The following is a 19602-nucleotide window of genomic DNA, read 5'->3' as shown; positions in this document are numbered from 1 at the left end:
AGAAACATGGGTAGAACACGCCGTAGGGGTTCTTACAATATTGCGTAGACGGAAATCTGGCAGCACTGTCTATACGAGTTTTAGAGCGCAGCTCTTTGGCGTCCGTTCCTGGGTTTCGCGTCGTCGTCGGCGTCGGCCTCGTAACCAGCTCCGCCCCCCTTTCATCCCCCCAGCGCTAGCAGCGACCGACTGATACCGCTGGATGCCGCTGACGCCGCTAGAGAGTCAAGATAACGTGACTGCATAGAACACCGTCGCCGCCATGCAGAAAGAGGAGGAAAGGGTCCCCCCCCCCCCTGTTCTTGTGTGGCGGATAGGGTGCTCTTCAGTTGCCGACGCGCCGGTTATTTCACGTAGGCCCCGGCACGTCGACGAATACGTGACCACCTTCCCGCGGCTAGACCTGGTTCTTAGCGCTGCGGAAGCGAGGGTATCATATTGTTTGTGTCGGCATCGGCGGCGTTGTCCCTGAAACCAACTCCGCAGCTGGGGTTGACTCACTATCGGCGTCAGCGGCATCAGTCAGTCGCTGCTATCTCTTCCCTCCTCCCTTTATCGTGTTGTCCGCTTGCTGCGCGCGCTTCTGCCCCCATCGTTTGCCGCTGGGTGTACACGCCGCCCCCCTCCCCCCTCTTCCTGCGAGTCTCCGGTTGTCAAAGCGCCGGCTCGAACTTAATTCCTTTCTTCGCTCCTCCTCCAATGCAACCCCTGTGCGGTGGCAATCAGAGAGCCAGATCGGTGGCGGCGGATCTGTATATGTGCACCGCCCGAGCCGAAATTGCCGCTGCCGTTCGCCCTGTGCGGTGGCAATCAGAAAGCCAGATCGGTGGCGGCGGATCTGTATATGTGCACCGCCCGAGCCGAAATTGCCGCTGCTGTTCGCCACTGCGAAATTATCTGCCAGTTCTTTCTGAGCCATGAGCGAGACGACCGATGGAAGTCGTCCGTCTGCTGCTGCTGCTGCTGCTGCTAAACGAGCTGCCAGAGCAGAGGCCCAGCGCCGTCGCCGTCAGAATCCAGAGGTGCGTGCCGCCGAAGCAGAAGCTTACCTAGTGGAGTCTTTGTTAAAGGAATACGTGTGAAAAATAAAAAAAAAATTCTGTGATAGCGCATACATGTGTTGCTCGATTTCTTTGCCTCAATCTATCGAAAAGGTGAAACAGCTTATTTGCTGCGCTCAAATTTCGCATTAGGAAGTAACGTAATCGTCGGTAATTTTTTTGTACAGTAGAACCCCGCTGTTACGTTCCTCACTGCTGCGTTTTCCCGGCTGCTACGTCGTTTTCATCCGGTCCCGGCATAGCTTCCATAGGATCCAATGTATAAGGAACCCCGCTGTTACGTCGTAGCTGTGAAAACGTTCCCGCATGATACGTCGCAACTTAGCCCCCCGAACCCGCCTGGGCTAAAGTAGGCAACGCGCTCCAACCGCCATTTTGGATTTTGACGAGTTTTGGCCGGGCTTGGCTATGGAACTGGCTGCAAGAAGCCGCACGCCAGTTCGAGAGGCCACCATCGAATTGGCGTGCGGCTTCTTGCAGCCAGCTCCATAGCCAAGCCCGGCCAAAACTCGCCAAAAGCCAAAATGGCGGTCACATACGACGACTACGTCGCCGTGGATGTTGTTGTCGGGACGTCAGAGTGTCAGAGCATCGCCGAGATCGTTGGGATCTCGGTCGCGAGTGAAGTCGCAGACTGCGATGCACGAGCCGCATGATGCCGGGGAGTTGCCAAATCGTAGCTTTCGAAAAGCCGTTGCGGCTCTGGACCTCCTCCGCAGGTACGTCGCACCTCACAGCGACGCTGACAGCAATGCGGCCTTCCAGGCTATTGAGAAACGTGTGGTGATTTCTAGCGAGCGAAAGAAACGGCAAGCCACAATTCTGGACTTTTTTTTAGGTCCTAAGCGCACTCTGTGGAAATAAATTGTCTATAGTTGAAGCTGCACTTTTTTTCATTCATTTTCGGAGCTTTCCTCACTGTTGCGTTTTCCCGGCTGTTACGTTTTTTTTCCCCGGTCCGGTGAAAAACGTATGAACGGGGTTCCACTGTACAAGTGTTGTGTTGCCATGGGAATCTTCGGATATGGGTGTGCAAGGCTTGGCTTAACTGCGAGTCAACAGCGTAAAGGCAAAATGATAGTGTAAACAAGACCAGACTAGCAGAACACTAACACATGTGCAATGTGTGTAATGGTGAATATGTTGTTCTGGCTCGGCACACCAGCACATGTGGTAGCACCCTTTGGTTTGATCAAAGCCTTAGCTTTCCTTATACAAAGAGGTGATCCTAACCGTATTATACTTGAAGGAACACAAAAGGCCTGAGAACAGAGTGCATGCGTCAGCAAGTCATCCACAGCACTATCAGAAACAGCTATATTTTTTGGAAAGCCACACACATGGACAATGATTGTGACATATGCATTTTCTTGTTTGTGTCCTGGTTTTACAGTTCATTGTTTTTTTTCTAATACTCGCTTGTCTTTGTTTAACCTTGCTTCAGTCATGGTTAGTATAGGATTTTTCTATTTCACTCCTCTGTATAAACTTGAACTTGCCCTTGTCCTGTATACATCCTCATTGTGCCTTCACGCTGTAACCTCACGATAATGGACCACCCACCGACCTAAACAGTCCCCCTGCATGTTGGCCTAACCCTTTACGAGTGAGAGTGTGCCTAGAGGCAACCAACCAAAATAACCTTTTCTTTTCTAGCAGAGTTTTGGCTTTTGAGGACGAAGCTGCTGGCTAAATGTATTTGGCCAGCACTGAATGACAGGCAGCAAGTGTCACATGTTGGACTAGAGCAAGAACAGAGGATGAGCAAGTAGTCTGGGAAGGCACTTGCTTCTTTTTCTTTGGAAAGCGCGGTTGAAGAAGGAAGACCAATGCAAGATAACGGGGCTGCAGTGGGATCACATAGGTAATCTAGAGCAGATGCAATGTGTAGGTTCGTCCACTGTTAAAGGCAATGAGCGAGCATGTGGCTCATCATGCCTGCAGCACCAGGAAGTGGTGAAAACCAAGCAAATGCGTGAAACCGATTTCGTCGACCCAGTTGAACCTTGTACCAAAAGAGATTGTGCACTATGGGAACCTGCGCGCATCAAGGTACACTCCATGGCTTGGTCTTTCATTGAATATTCGAAATACCGAATGTTAGAAGAATCCAATAGTTGATATTCAATTCGCGAATCGAACATTCGAGTATTCACACACCCTTACTTATGTGATTTCTACGTCTCACAGATGGTGGTGTTCGAAATGACACGTTTCTCCTGCAAGCTGCACATTATGAAGGGTGATGTGAAGGGGGTGATTTGCTAACAGATGATGTGTGGCAAGTGCCACCTTTTTGGTGTTTTGCGCGCATGTGCATGCTTTTTGCTGCTTCCTACGGCTGGCGCTCTGCCGAGCATGATCCACGCACTCGCACGTTCACGCTAACAGTGGGCCAAGCTTGAGCATCTTTTTCGTGTCGGACAAGAACTCTTAGTTCAAGTTTCCCATGGCTTTGAGGAAGCTTCCTCCCAGTGTTCTGCCTGGTGTTGCACACAGGCGACAAACTTATAGTAGAAAATGTTTCTTCAAAATATTTCTTTTTCTTTTCATTAAATATACTTAGTCTCTGTGTATATTGCCCACTGCGGAAAAAAATAAGAGCGTTTACTTGAGGTATTTTTACATCTTGTCCTTAAAAAATTAAAGCATGCCTTTCGCACAAATAATACCTCCTTATCATGCAGTAGACTTTTGTTAATTCAACTCCACTTATTCGATCCCGACCAAAGGTCCTGGCCAGCAGCTATGCAACAATTTTCAATTATAATGATTGTGTTCATGGGTTTAGAAGAATAATATTGCTTCAACATTTCTAAAACTATAGCGCAACAAAACCACGATTTGGTTATGAGGCACGCTGTACTGGGGGACTCCAAATTAATTTTGACTACCTGAGGATCTTTAATGTGCCTTCAATGCACGAGATATGGGGGTTATTGCATTTCGCCCCCATCGAAATGCAGCTGCCGCGCCCAGGGATTTGATCCCACAATCTCGTGCTTGGCAGCGCAACACCATAGCTGCTAAGCCACCATGGTGGGTTAGCATAATAAAGCAACAAGAAAAACATATGAAGCCCCAAAACGAAGACTAGACTAATTCATGTACTACCCCCCATTTGCATAGTCGATGAGTGACTTGCAGCAGCAGATTAGTTTGCTGTATAGAAGTCTTAGTAAGAGACTATTGTCAGGCCATCCCCCAGTGTTTGTGTATTGAGAATCAATCGAGCACGTGCTTTATAGTTTTGACTTTGTAGCCTGAAAGTATTGTCCGTGAGTGTTGCCCAACCCTGCATGCTCCTCAGTGGCCCTACACGGACTCAGAGATAAACTCCTCCTTGCTGCTCACCTTGAAAGCAACCAGAGGTCCGTGACTATCACACCTGTTGCCGTCACGTACACACACTTCCAGAAATTGAAGAAGAGACTGCGAACAGTGCCTGCGCATAAAACAAGCAAAATGCTCATTACTGAAGCATATGCACATTAAAAAAATATAGTCTATGCTCGTTACAACGGACCCATGTACAACAGACTTCCGGATATATCGGATTATATTTCAGCCTTAGTTTGTTCTACCTATTTTGTTAATGCAACGAACTTCACATTTAACGGACCGTGATACAATGAATTATCAGCTACAGCGGACAAAATCAGTGGCAATTTTTTTCAAAGTCGGGCGTGTAAAACATACTTTTGCTGTGTTGACATAGGCTGACAACAGACTTGCGACAGTCAGTCGACGATTGCAGCTCAATATGGCACGCGCGAGAGGAGGAGGAAGGTGGTGTGGAAATGCACCGTCTTCTTTGGCGTGCGAGGCATGAGGGGGGGGGGAGGGCAAGGAGGTGAGAGAGGGGGTTCTACTGCGGTGGCTGCTGCTTACGGCGCAGCTGTCTTATCTTGAAAGCCGTATCTGCCATGTGCACAAAGTGTGTTCCATGCTGGTAGCTTCATATGTGCTGTGCTTCTGACGTTTAGTTTGCATTGAAACGAGAGAGCACGAAGATCGATTCGCTTTCTTCTGCTGCCACGCTTCTCTTGCTTAATTTGCTACTGCAATCGATCCTTCGCCTTTTGGGCAAAACTGCAACTTTTTTTTTCTTTTTTACTTTGGAGGTTCGTCACTCACTCTTTGCAATAGAGTTCTTAGACATCCTGGCGAAAGTTTCGGAAGGGAGGCATTTTGGATAATACAGACTTAGGATAAAACAGATGCCTTTTGTTGTATTATCAAGATCTGTTGTAACGAGAGTCGATTGTACATATATTTGCAAGCAAGGCCTTCACCAAATATAAGATGTGCGAGCGCAAAGCAGGGCTTCAAGCTCAAGCGCACTTATGCTCAGTTTCATACATAGCAACTAACATTAAATCCTGCGACATTAAGACTTCTCTCATTGCTCGCATTCATGACCGAAAGCTAGTGCATTGCACAGAAAGATATAGGTATGCACCATGTATACAAGGTAATATTTTGGTAGAACCAAATCTTTTAATTCCTCAGTGTTGCCACAAGCCATTGCACCCTGGAATAATCTTCCTGATAGCTTTGTCTCCATCACTAAGCGTGAAACGTTCCGCGAGAATTTGTACACTCACTTCTAGTAAAGCTGTGTGTTAAGTATTGCACAGAATTTTGCAGTCATTAACAACATTCATTTGTTCCTGCTTATGCTTGATGTATTTTGTAGTACTTCCTGCCCCATCACTCAATGTTCCTACTGCAACATGTGGTGTATTTATATACACATAAATTGGTGGTCAGTTTCCTAGAGTCATCTTCGTTTCACATTTTTTTTAACGTCAGGTTCGCCTAGGTGCACTCGTGTTATGTGGGAAAGCATAAAAATGCCTAGAAGGCCGTTTTGATTTCGTATCTGACTACACTGTACAGACAATTTATGACCAAATTTTCAAAAGAAGACGCTGCCCCTTTAGAAGTGGGTAATGCTGTAATCAGACAATTGTGAGCGCCGATTATTGCTTGCAAATCTTCCTAGGTCAGGCAGAAAATAGGCTTTTTCCACAGGAACTGATATGTGTTAAACACGTTCACTGTCCCCTAGTCTCTGCCAAGACAAACATTGAGGTCACCGTCGTTATTGAGGTCACCATTGTGGTTGGCCATGTGCGTGCACACCATTTGCATAAGGTGGGTTTCGAATGATCCGGCAAAGGCCAATTTTAGGATCAAACTAGCAAAGGTTAAGCCCCATAGAATTGCATGGGCACTGGCCAGGACCCTCAAATCAAAGTAGAATAAACCAGAGCCGGGTTAACAGAAGTCTACTGCACTAGAGGGAGGCAAACATCCGCTTTCTCAAATATGAATAAAACAAGCATAGCAAATATACAATACTGAATCGAATATTGAACTGTAAAATGCAGACTCATTTATTTATAGCAGGAATAGAGTCGAACCCCCTTACAACAATATTCAAGTGCCACAAAAATTCCATTGTTATAACCAATAATTGTTATAATCAGGTTGCATGAAGAAACAATCAAAACGGGGGATGGCGCAGCTGTTCTGAGAAAACTACAATGGTGGGAGGCCAGTTCTCTGCACCACCTTTCTCCATCCTACTTATGATTGTGTTGACTCGCTTAACTGTTTAACTCTGCTTCCTGCGTGCTCCGATCGCATGTTGTTAACAAGCCGTGGCTGTCGGCATTCAACAATGCCACTGCTATAACAACTGAAAAGAAGGGTCACGGGCGGCGAGTGACATACGAGTTCCGCCGAGGCATCGCTTCGGTGGCCCCAAAAGGTGCCTTTTAAAAAATGTGGGAAGGTTGCCGCAGAAGCAACTCAGCTTGATATATCCAGAAGAAACGGAGCGAGATCGCCACAAGCATCCTCCCATGTACTTCCCACTGCGTTACACGAGAAAACCGCATGTCTGTCAGCCTTGCTTGCTTTACGCGAAGCTTGCCGACATCCTTCTCCAAGGCATCCAGGTGCTCCACGTAGTGAAGCGGAAGGTCCTTCGCGAAAACAAGCCCATGAGGGACTGAATCATCTACAGGACCTCCCGCAAGGACAATGTTGAGGCAGTCTTCCCTACCGTGTCAGCGCTGCTGCCGTGGCCGTCACTGTCGCTATTCGATGCAAGCATACTCGCGACAATCGCCTGATCAGTTAGAAGTACTTCGTTTCGAAGTATATAGCAGTGCGCTTTCTTTTTGCCGGTAACATTGTGCATTGGTCGATGATCAGCGGGTGGATCAGCCATTTTCTGTTTCTGCGGCAAGTCAAGCGAGGCTGAGAAACAATGTGGCCAGGAACGACTTCGATGCAACGAACAAAGAAACGCATGAGCGATTTAATCCGTTAGCAGAATGGCATAGAATGAGGGCCACAGAATAAAGAACCAACTGTGAGGGCCGTGCATGAAATTTGGGAGCAACGCCGCAGTGCTGGCATTGTTGTCAGCACAGTTGGTGCGGTCCATTCAAGTTTTGGAGGGGTGGAGGGGCGATGGGAGAGATGTGCGCAAGGCTTGCGTGCATCTCTCGTGGAGAGATGTGTGCGGCGGCAGTTGGGGTGGCGGGCGATCGTGCAGCAGATCGTGTTTAACTTCTTTCTTTTCAAGCATTTCGCATTCGATCACCCTTCGGCATGGACACCCAGCAGAGAGACTTCGTCGTTATAACCGATAATGCGGCATGGGGACATTGTAGTAGGCGGATTACTTCCCCATAGAAAACATACAAAAGTTGACGGTCCAGCAGCTTTTCATCGTCATAACCGATACATTGTTAAAACAAGTATCGTTATAAGTGGATTCGGCTGTATTTATTTCGGTATAATTAGATACCATGCCTGTACTGACTAGTGTAAAAAAAGACACCTTACTAATGGGACAAATGATAAGTTTTAAACACAAGATCACCCACTGTTAGAAGTGCATCCAAATCTTCCAAACAACATTAGAGTTTGGTTGCGAACAAGCACATAGAGAAAGAATTGCTGCTCTATGACTAGCTTGCATTACCCATCTTGTTTCTGCATTGCTTCGAAACCTTTCTTCATTGACAAGCTTATAAATTCAAGCAATACTCTGTTTAGAAGACTGAAAACAGTAAATAGATTTCAACAATCAGTTGTTGGGAGATATTTACTTAGTTTACAATATTCGAATCTACTTAGTTTCTTTTCGAATCTGAATCTAATTCTAAACACTAACTATTCGTATTCGAAACTTCAAGTATTTGAGCACCCGTAGTTAACACAAATGTCCCTTGAAATTCCTTTTACTGTGTTGCCATGGTTGCTGCTGCCGGAAATGCAATGTCAAGGCGTTTACTCTTGTGAGAAGCAACCTTTGCCAAGCCGTCTGCTCTAGCCATGACATAGCATCCATGTGAAGAGAGAGATGATGCAGTGGAAGCGAAATGTTTGTGTAGGTATAGTACTGCAGACACGGCAGTGTGGAGTATCAAAGGAATCAGTAAATAACCTTGTTTTTTACCTGGAGACATATAGGGAATTTCGTGCCTTGGCGTGCACAGTAGAACCTCGCTCATACATTCTAAAAAAAAAAAAAGAAAAAAAAAATATGCGAGAAAAAAACGTACCAGCCGGCAAAATGCATGATTTGAATAACTAAAAAATTTGGCAGACTTGAGTAGCACTGCATAGATCATTGCAAAATGAGATGCGGACGCATGCCGAGCTGGTGGGGCCCAGAAGCCCAAGAGTTAAATTGTCATTTCCCTATTGCACAGTGTTTTAAGACAGTCAGGGGAAACCAAAACAAAATCGAGCAGGTGGGCAAAGCCAAAATATGATGTCAGAGTGGAACATGGTGCTCACTTCATGTACTGCAGTAGGGAATGGTGACATGTCAGCGTTACTGCTATTAAAGTAGGCTTTCAATGACACTGCCACACATGCTATGAAACAGATAGGTGAAGATGCTTATCGTAACAGGCTTGGCAGCGATAGGAGGTATGCTGGTACCGGATGAAGAAACTGAATGCATGCCGCCCTCTCCACGCGATACGGATGGGTGAATACTGCAGGGAAGCTGCTGTGGTGGGCACCTACTGCTCTCGATTACGCGCTTCGCACCTTTCTTTCTTGCAGGGGTGGGACTGCCCAAAGTCATTTCGGAGCAATCTTTTGATGCAAATAAAATTGCATTATGGTGCAGTTTGGAGCAGGCAAAATTGCATTCTGGAGAAGCTTGGAGCAGGCTGAATTTCATTTTGGAACAATTTGGAGCAGATACAATTTTATTTTGAAGCAGTTTGGAGCAGGCCAATCTGAATTTTGGAGGAATAATGGAATATGGCAGCCCACTTCGAAACAACAACGAAACAGAATAAACCAACATGAGTGCCGTACTGTAACTGTCTTAAGCGTCTTAAGCTGAATTTCGAAGCAGATTACCCCAATACTGAAACTGCTTAGTGCACACAAATTTTGGTAGTAGTGCCTGTAGATATTCATTTAGCGGTAGCAACCACAAAAGATTATGCAGATTCCACGCACTGTGGGAATCGATGTAAGCGAATCTTTCCATGCTGGATGCTTTTATTCCCGATAATTAGCGGTGATGTTGACGGCTAAAGCTTAATTTCTTCAATGTTTAGGCTAACATGAGAGTGGTGAGTTGATGTTAAATGTTACCTTGCGTGCACCAGTGCAGTTTGTCTACGTTGCGCACAAAACACACAGGGAAAGGTGTTTGAGGCATTGTTGTGCACCATATTTTATAACCTCTGAGAGTTGAGCGTTGTCATTGCCTCACATGGCACATCACATTGTGGTGGAAGTATTAGACTTGAATTGGATTATGGGGCTGTACGTGCCAAAACCACACTCAGATTATGAGGCACGCCGTAGTAGCGGACTCCGGATTAATTTTGACACTGTGATGTCCTTTAATGTGTCTCAAAATCTAAGTGCATGTGCGTCTTCTATTTCGCCCCCGTCGAAATTCAGCTGCCGTGATTGGGGTCAAATCCACGACCTCTAGCAATGCCACAGCCGCAAAGCTAATGCGGTAGGCACAGAAGTGTTGATTTGATGGTTTACCGCTTCCGTAGTGTCTCCTGGACCCTGCAGTGCGGTTTAATGTGGCTCTGCTTCTGGGCACCCCGCGTGAGGGTTGCCCTCTTGACATGTTTGCATGGTGTTTATTTTTCAGAAATAGCAGTTACGTACTGTACCGTACCTTGAAATTAAGCTTATCCTGTGTCTCCGCAACCGCTATCGTATAGTAGTGGGGATTCCTTGCTTTTTCACGACACCTGCCCTGCTCTCTTGTATGGTAACTGCCTCCTCTCCCTTTCTTTCTCTACATTTCTATCTGCATCCCCTCTGGCCTCCTACGTTAGTAGAAAGGCAAGCGACGCAGTCTCTGCAATGCTTCTGAGGGGAGTCACGGGTAATTATAGCTGTCAAGCGACTAATGTGGCGATGGCCAGGGGGCTTCAGAGGGTATTGTGCACATTTGATGTGGTGGGGAGAAAACGAGTTTCTCCCGTCGCCTTTCCTCTCTTACTCGCGCTTTCCTCTCTTACCCGATGCGGTGTGCACGACAGCAGCCCACAGCAGCAGCAGTGGCGGTGGGAAAGTCGTCGAAGGAAGAGGCAAAAAAAGCTTCGCTTTAAGAACATGCATTCTGCAATAGTGATTTCGAAATTTCGAAAAGTAGCCCACAACATTTTTTTTATAAATATGTTTTTCTTTAATGTTTCGATGGTGTCGGTGAAGTGCATGGAAGTTCACTAACAGACCGTACAGAGAAGACAGAGTTATGAACTACTGTTTCATTATTGTGAAAGCAATTATATGGACACTTCATACACATCTACCGTTGGCGTTGGCACGATGTTCCGTATAAAGTTGAAGGGTGATAATGTTGCCGTGCGCGGCCTTCTGCCGTGCGCAAGGCACTGGGGGGAGGAGAGGAGGGGGGCGGGGCATTCTACTCCGGCGCCTGCTGCACATGGCACAGCTGCACGGGCCCTACTTGAAAGCTATGCGCTTATATATATATATATATATATATATATATATATATATATATATATATATATATATATTGCACGCTATGCGCGCCTATATATAGCTATGTGTGTGTCGTGTTCTCGCCGCTTAGATCACAGTGAAGCGAGAGGCAGCACGAAAGTTGATTCGCCTGCTGCTGCGCTTCCTCACTCCAGCGTTTTGATGGCGAGTGCGTATGGTGGTCGTGTGAGGTATGTTCCCATTTGCTTGTGTGGCGTGACACCAAGCTTGTTAATTTATAATAACTTTTTTATAGTTTGTAGCCGTACGCTTACAAGTTAATACGGCAGGTAAAAATAGTATGATTAATTCATATAGCTGTCAACTAATTTGCTATCGCGATCGATGCTTTGCCTTTCAGGCGAAACTGACTTTTTTCGAAAGCCATTTCTACATAATAGACCAGGGCGATTCCAAGGCACCTAATGCTTAACTTTGTGGTATAACATAAAACTATTACAATCTGTTCTCATTCCAAATCCACCATTAACTGTTTGTGATCGGTCAAAATGGCTCAGGCCTCGCCACATGGGCATAAAAACAGATTGAAATATTTTTACGTTACACAATCCCTGGGGTCAGAGACGCCCACCTACCGAACCAGTTGCAGCATGTGCCTCCCTAATACCTATAGTTCGTTCGCAGCGTCCTCAGCCTACTCTGAATACAGCTGCCCTGGTCGTTCTGACAGCAGCAACAACAGCCAGCTGCGGTCGCATGTGCACCGACCGCTTGCCGGAAACGCCAATAAGCCCAGTGTTATGAGCGCGAAAATTACGAGAAACTGTGTGGGAGGCGCCGTCGTGCAGTGTGCGGCATGTGAACGGCTGCACTCTCTCCCAGAGAACGAATCCGCTCTGGCGCAGCGCGCCAAATTTCGGTCAGTTTTCTGTGTTTGGCACAGTTTGGTGCAGGAATTGGCGTTTGTATCAATATGGTGCAATTGGTGCAGGAGTCCCACTTCTGTTCTTGTGTACATGGCACCAAGTGGCTGGAAAATGTGCAATATTGACACATGTACTTCTTTATCATTTAAATTATGGGGTTTTACGTGCCAAGACGACTTGCTGATTATGAGGCATGCTGTAGTGGGGGACTCTGGAAATTTCGACCACCTGGAGTTCTTTAACGTGCACCTAAATCTAAGTACACGGGTGTTTTCGCATTTCGCCCCAATCAAAATGCTGCCGCCGAGGCCCGAATTCAATCTCGCGACCTCGTGCTTCGCAGCCCAACACCATAGCCATTAAGCAACGATGGAGGGTTTCTTTATCATTTTCTTGGGGACTGCGCATTCGACCTGCTAACAACTTGACGTTATCACTCAGCGCAAGATGCACCTCCACTATTTAGAACTCACATGAAGGCTATCGTTGATCTATCAGTAGTGCATGTCCTCGCCGAACCTTGTGTAGTCGGATTGCATGCACAACATGAATTGTGTACTAGTTTTTGGAAGTCACACAGGCACCAGCGTTTACATTGGAAACTTCAACCAGCGATTTATTAAAGCTGACGTGCTCGATCAGCCGATCAGATTTTCAACTATTGCCAACTGTGTCCGCCACTTTCGTTATGCTTTGAATGTCACTTGCTTTTAGGGGCACAAGTTTGCCTAATGATGAGTTTCTTTTATTACTCACAGTCTTGATACTGTGTTCTTGACTGTCACTACAACGTGACAATAATATTGCAGTTTGGCAATACTGAATGTTGGCGCCAAGAGATCCCGTTTTCCAGGAATGCATAACTGGCAAGAAAGAAGGACAACTGTATTCAGTTATTTTTTTTGTATTCTTGGTCATAGACTTAGGTGTCGGGAAATCGTACAAAACGGGATTGTATCAATGAAGGTCTACTGTATTTCAGATAAATTTAACCATAAGTGCAAGTAGGAGCCATTTTGCCTAGTTGCTCCCAGCAATACAAAACACCACGAAAGAAGTTCTTTCAAATTAGAACGGATGAAAGGCACAATATCACGCATGTTAGAGTTGTTACTTAATGTGCACGAGAGCTACTAGCCTGTTGCAGCATCAGGTGAAGAACTTGAGTGTTTTATTTGAAAATCTAACCAGTTCAAGCTGCGCTTTCTATGAAGGTGGATAGATTGCATGATTCAGTTGAAGAATATGCTTGTTCTAATGCTTTATTCAAAGGCAGCTTAGCCAGCGAAACTTCATGGACCATAGCAGATGTTAGGGTGCAGTGCTTTATATTGTTGCAATGACAGGACGCTCAAAACAACTTTGAGTATAAACATATGGAGTTGTAATGTATCAGATCATGTCACTTGAGTTTTATAGATTTTGTTCTGTGACTACACATTTAATTTTTTTTTTCTTAGAAGTTATCAAAGTAGTTCTGCTTGATTCCATCAACTCCGTGGGAGGAGGGGAAAGCTACAAGATGAACTTGTGACAAACTATTCGCAAGCAGCAGGGATGATGTCCTGGCTTCTCTAAGGCCTGTTAACAATGGCAGTGGACAAGGAGGATGCTAGTTATGTATTGATACAATGTTCTGAAGGCTTTTTGGAGTTTCGAACTAAAAAAGCCGAGTAACTGAACCAACACATTGTTGCACAACACAATGCGTTATCTGCTTGTATCAAGTATCTTTTTCTCCCAACATGGGATGTCAGGAAATTATTACAAAGAGCCTTTGAAAACCTTGCAAAGGTTTACACATGTTGTGCTGCAAATGTTTCCTGTCACATTTTCTAAAACAAATAATTATTTGCATTTTACTTTACTCATTTCTGTATCTGCCTGCTGGTAGAGAGTGAAACCCAAGAGGTGAAATAAAGCGTTAACAGAATGGTGTCAACAAGCGACTTGAATTTGGCACTTGCTCCTGCATCTTCCCTCAGTCTTAAACAAGATAGTGTTGCACTATGGGTACAGCATGCCGCCATCTTTGCTTTAGTAGCGCCTCCAAACACCGGGGCACTCGTGTGGCACTGCAAATACCAATCTTGGGGACTGTGGGGGGATATTGAAGTTTTATCAGCCTGCTACTAGCCTGCTATCACCACCGAACTAGTGGAGCGAAACTTTTCTTTGACCAGCGGCCGCAATGTACTGCCGGTGTTCCCAAACTAAGACATGGTATCTGGCATACTGGACATACTATTTGGGCCACTGAGGCAGAGTAAATGGTCTCAAAACTTAGTAAACGCAGTCTCAGGCTCCTATACAATACCATGCATTCTGCCTTCACCATTACAACATTGATCGTGGCTGAGCAGACACCGTCAAACTGCACAATGTTACGGTGAGCTGATGCAGGAACTTCAAGCGGCGTCGCCACCACCCTTTCATTTTTTAGATCAGTTTTGGTTCACCAAGGGGAGACATTTACGGTATAGGTGGTGTCCAAATCTATGTCCCATAGGGTGGCACCCTCTGGATTTGAAATGCGAATTTTAAAGACTACGCTTTTGCTGGACGAATGCAGTGTATGCAATTTGGGAGCCGGAAGCATGTCACAGACGTCGGGTTATGGGCAAAGACCTACTGTAGGAAGGTAATGCAGTAATACAACCGACGTGAAGGCCACATGCAGACTTACGCGCCAGCGATGACTCTTGGTATCGTGTGGCTGCCACGGTAACGTCCTCCTCTCCTGCCGCAGTCGCCAGCCATGCTTCCCGGTGCTGCCGCAGTTGGTCAGCTCTGGGCAACGTGGGCGACGCCCCGCCGTCCCCGGCATTGACAATGTACACAGAACGTGGACGCGGCCAGCGACTCCTTGTGGTGGTGTTGCCTGCACAAGGATGGCAAGGTCATATTGGCCAGCTTTCACTGGCAAATAGACAGTTGTCAAATAGTATTCGGCGTCATACGTAAGTTAACAACAGTAGAACCTCGTTATTTCAACCTACAAGGGGATCGGTAATTTATTAAAATAAAACAGAGCTCCTGCTCGTAAGAGCCCCTTTAAACAGAGTGCCTGATCAATTGTGTAGCACAGTGCACAAAACTAAACCATCACTGAGCTTGCATAGAAAAAGTCTGATCAGTCCTTCATCACTGCATGGCATAAGTTTAAGTGCACACTGGAGGCACCTCACCAGGCCGTACAGCAAATTGGTTGTTAGTTTAAAAATTGTTACGTGCCCTCCAGAGAGCACTCTACCCCAAGAATTTTTTTATATTGGTGCATTAAGAGCACAGTTAGAAAAGTTTGAAGTGCCGCGAACCCATGATTTAGTAAGCAAGCTCCGCTGCCAACATATACACTCTCTCCACTAGCCCCCGTCTAGCCTCCGGAAGCGAAATTCGTTCCCTGCATTCTCTCATACTGGAGCCGGATGACTGCGTGAGACATACATCACGGGCCCCGCCTTCATTTCTTTTTCTCTCTCGTTTTTGCTGTGAGGTGCACATTCCGGCAATGCTGTCGCGTGCGAGCTGTTGCATTGATCTTGTTTTGCGCAGTGTGCAAATTTGCAAGCTGTGCGCGAGGACACCCGACTAGTGGTATAAGTTGGTGTCACACGGGCAAGTGGATCAAAGAGCACGATCGCATGCTCGGACCCGACAGAAAATGACAGATAGTTTCATCTCCTGCACGCATGTTTGCACAACGAGGTAACAAGCAGACGAAAAGGAAGTACGTACCTCTTGCTAGTGCATGTAGTAAAAAAGAGAGACATTCTGTTTGTAGGTTTTATTGTTTCTCTGAACTTTAAATTGTCTGGTGTAGCAACAGATCAAACAAATTACTGCTGTAGCCTCGAATAATTTTCGATGTGCCGCAGTGAGTGACGTTTCACCAATGGGAATTACGTAGGCACACTTCCGAGTCTCACCTCGACTCTCTGGCTGGGAGTGCAGCTGCATCTTAAGATGGGCGCGTGGCGGTGCAATACTTTGCAGACGCAATCATCAGTGCACATTGTATACACTGCACTAGTTTAATATGACCAAAGCTATTGTAGTATCACGAGAAGCCAACAAACACTGACATCAAGGACAACATAGGGGAAATTGCTTGTGCTTAATAAATGAAATAATGAAACAATAAGTTAATGGAAATGAAAGTGGATCAATAAACAACTTGCCGCAAGTAAGGAACGATCCCACAACCTTCGCATGCGAAGGTTGTGGGATCATTTCTCATCTGCAGCAATTTGTTTTTTCATCCACTTTCATTTTCATTAACTGATTGTGTCTATTTCATTAATTAAGCACAAGTAATTTACCCTATGTTGTGCTTGGTGTCAGTGTTTGTTGGCTTCTTATGATATAACTAATAAAAATGAGGCCCCTCAGTTAACCCTCTTTCTTCCTGTTTCAAACCTGGTGCAGGGCCCTTTAAGCCAGATGGGAAAGGAGGGTGTACACTGCTTTGCTTTCATCGGTTTGGTCTCTGCTTCCAGTGCATCTTTCGCCATTTTTATGGCACACAACATTACGGTGGCTAGCGACATGTCGGACCTTCACTTTTGACTCTGGTTTGAAAAGTGGTGATGGGAGTGAACGAGTTTGTTCAAAATAAGTGCTGCATAGTTTTGGAGTTCAAATTCGCAGGAGTTTTCTCCATTCAAATACATAGTACCTTGCCGGAACCAAGAGCAGTTCGAATTACCTGTCATCGCACAAGCACTCTGCAGGACTCCACAGCTTGCGGTGCATCCCTTGATGAGCTTTCATTACGTGTATGGAAATGCAAACATTACGAAAACGTTTGAAGGCAGGGTACCATCTGGACACTCATGTGAAAATTGTCCGAAGGCTACTATTCCGAAGTTCCTAAGCCAATGCTTAGAATGACAGAAAGCTGAGCTAGTTGGTAAGGATTCATAATGCAAAGAAGGGGTAAGGCGTGCAGACACGGACACAATAGAAGTGGACTTGTGTCTCTTGCGTCCGTATCTCCACGCCTTACCCCTTCTTTGCATTATAAGCCAATGCATCTGGTCAGGCTTATAGATGCCAGGATTGCTGAATGATCTTGAAAACTGGATGCGCTAAGCACTCATAACTAGCATTTCAGGGGAGTTTAAACTAAGCCAAAGGTTATGTCACAATTTATTGACTATCAACGACAGCGCTGAGCCACGGTTGCTGCCATGTTCATCACGTACATTAAATTCGCCAAATAATGTATGTTAACGAAGTGCACATAAACCACAGAAACCCAACAGCATGCATAAACTGTTTATATATGCTTGTAAGCACTATTCTAAATTTGTTTGACAAGAGTGCTAAACTAAGGAAAACTGAAAGACATCAAGCCACGTGTGTTTAAATTAAGTTCTGGGGCTTTAAGTGCCAAAACCACGATATCATTGTGAGGCATTCCGTAGTGGGGGACTCTGGATTAATTTTCACCACATGAGTTTCATTAACATGCACCGAATGCATGGTACACAGGCATTTTTGCATTATGCCCATATCGAAATGTTGCTGCTGTGGCCAGGATTTGATCCATTGCCTTCTGGTTTAGCCGTGCAACAATTAAGCCCCTATGCAAGAACGGCAGTTAAGCCACATGTGTTCATGAACTATGGTAAAAGAAAGCATAATTACTATGTGCCAAAAATATTCAAATGACCTCACTGTCGACTAACACAATGCCAGTATGAAATAGCATAAACAGCCACTTTTATTAACGATTCCGTTAAGCATCTGCTTTTTGGTGATACGTACACACCTTATTAAAGATGATTTACTTTAGATGCAGCACTAAAGCAGCAGCAAACTTAAAACAGCACTGAGTAGCAAGCAACACTTTTTTACAGATCGCAACAACTTTTTTTCCAACTTTGCTTTGTCTAATTTTGTCTGCTTAAGGAACTTGTCCGCAAACAATTGCTTCACAGAAGTCTTCCTCTGATGTCCTTTTGCTACTGCAGCAGAAGACCTAAAGACCTGACAGGGCGAAACGCTTTTGCACACAGTGTTTTTCGTAAAACATGATGCAACATTTCTAAAGTCGTGAAACGAGCCCAAATTCGTGAACATTACGAAAAATTCAGCCGGTATGCAGAATATACAGCCGAACCTTGTTAATATTATTCTGTTTCGTACAATTTCCAGGTGCCCACGTTTGCAATTGCGAACACAAAAAATGACCCCATCACGTTGCACTGTTGATACTGTTGCATTGAATGATAGGCTGCGCGAACGTTGTTACAATGCTAAGAATTGTATTACAGCTGGGGGGTTTCTTGCTAGGCACTACAAATTGTGTGGTTGCAAACCTGTTTTAGAAGAATGCGTCATTCTAGGTCGTAGTCACAATCAGCTTACAAGATAAATCATTGCAGCAAAAGCTATGGCCATGCACGTGTAAGCTCACCTTCATTATCATTATCAAGCAATGAAATGGCGCATCTCGGACTGCCGCCACAGGCTGTCTGAATGTTTTTTACATGGTTACTTTTGCTTTTGTTGCTTGGTTTTGTGTTGTCTCTTCATGCCACATGGTTCGTTGAGTGTATAAGTAGCCTTCTGAGTCACGAAATAAACTATCAGTTGGAAGTTAGCGCTCACCCTGTTTTCCATACCTTTTCATTACCCCTTCCACCTCCCTTTTCTGCTCGTTCTGAGCTGCGCTACAAGCCTAAAAAAGTCGCTGTCACACCAGTTAATACGTTCCCAGAAAACATGGTCTTTCAGGACCAACATTCTGTACATAAACCAAATTGATCGTATGACACGTTTTCGAGCTGCTAGATCCCATGTGAACAAGAAAAGGCGTGCAGCACACTAGAGTCGAGAGCTGTAGTCTCCTGCCAAGGAAGCTTCCCTGCAGTACTTGCCCGGAAATTGGTACTTTACAGTGCGTTTTGGAAGGGCATGCTGTGCACATGCACCGACCAGCCACATGTCGCCTTGCAACGGGGATGCGCCTCTTCTGTATATCATTTTTCCCTCTTTGGCTCGTGCAGTTGAATGCTCTTCTTTCTTTTTTTATTCTTCCCCACAAGGCCTGGCACGGAGGGTTCCTGCCAAGGAGAGTGGAGCTACCTGGTATGAGTCTCCCATTGGCAGTTAGGTAGATGCCGCTTTAGTGGCCACAGACCAATGAATAATGACACTAAGTGCAAATGTTCTTTTTTTCATTGTGACATACATGTATCTATTTGAAAGCTTACATCGAAGTTTACGTTCACGGCTGAGTGAGGCCTACACAGAGTGTAGCATTCTGGAATGCACTGCGAAAAAGCTCTCCCGCTTGCCTGCCATGTCACATGAACATGCTGGCCTGCACTTACCCCCGTATTCACAAATGCAACTTAAGTTGAAGCCCATGCTTGACTTGATCTAAGTGACGCCTATCGGGAACGTGCTGAAGGAAACGCAGTGAGCGTCTTTCGGCACGTTAACGCCAGGCGGCATTTACATCAAGTCAAGCATGGCCTTCGACTTAAGTTGCCTTTCTGATATGGGGGTTAGTTTTCTCCTCTGGTACCAGCAAATCTACTTGGCGGTCATCGCACATTGCATTCTCAGCTATCGCTGCCAACCCTATTCAGATAAGAATCTACACCTGT

The 19602-nt window shown here is 45.6% G+C and overlaps 1 protein-coding gene across 1 annotated transcript in view; it reads right to left on the bottom strand.

Moving 5' to 3' along the window:
• The window catches only part of LOC142590391 (uncharacterized), a 93318-nt gene that overhangs the window by 51545 nt on the left and 22171 nt on the right, over nt 1-19602 (bottom strand). The window contains exons 5-6 of the mRNA XM_075702475.1: nt 14667-14861; nt 4416-4506 (exon numbers count right to left, since the gene is read on the bottom strand). Of these exons, the coding sequence (XP_075558590.1) occupies nt 4416-4506; nt 14667-14861 (286 nt within the window). The remainder of the gene's footprint in view (nt 1-4415; nt 4507-14666; nt 14862-19602) is intronic.

This window comes from Dermacentor variabilis, chromosome 8, assembly GCF_050947875.1.
Source record: "Dermacentor variabilis isolate Ectoservices chromosome 8, ASM5094787v1, whole genome shotgun sequence".
Classification (NCBI taxonomy): Eukaryota; Metazoa; Arthropoda; class Arachnida; order Ixodida; family Ixodidae; genus Dermacentor; species Dermacentor variabilis.
This window is presented reverse-complemented; position numbering and strand designations above follow the sequence as displayed.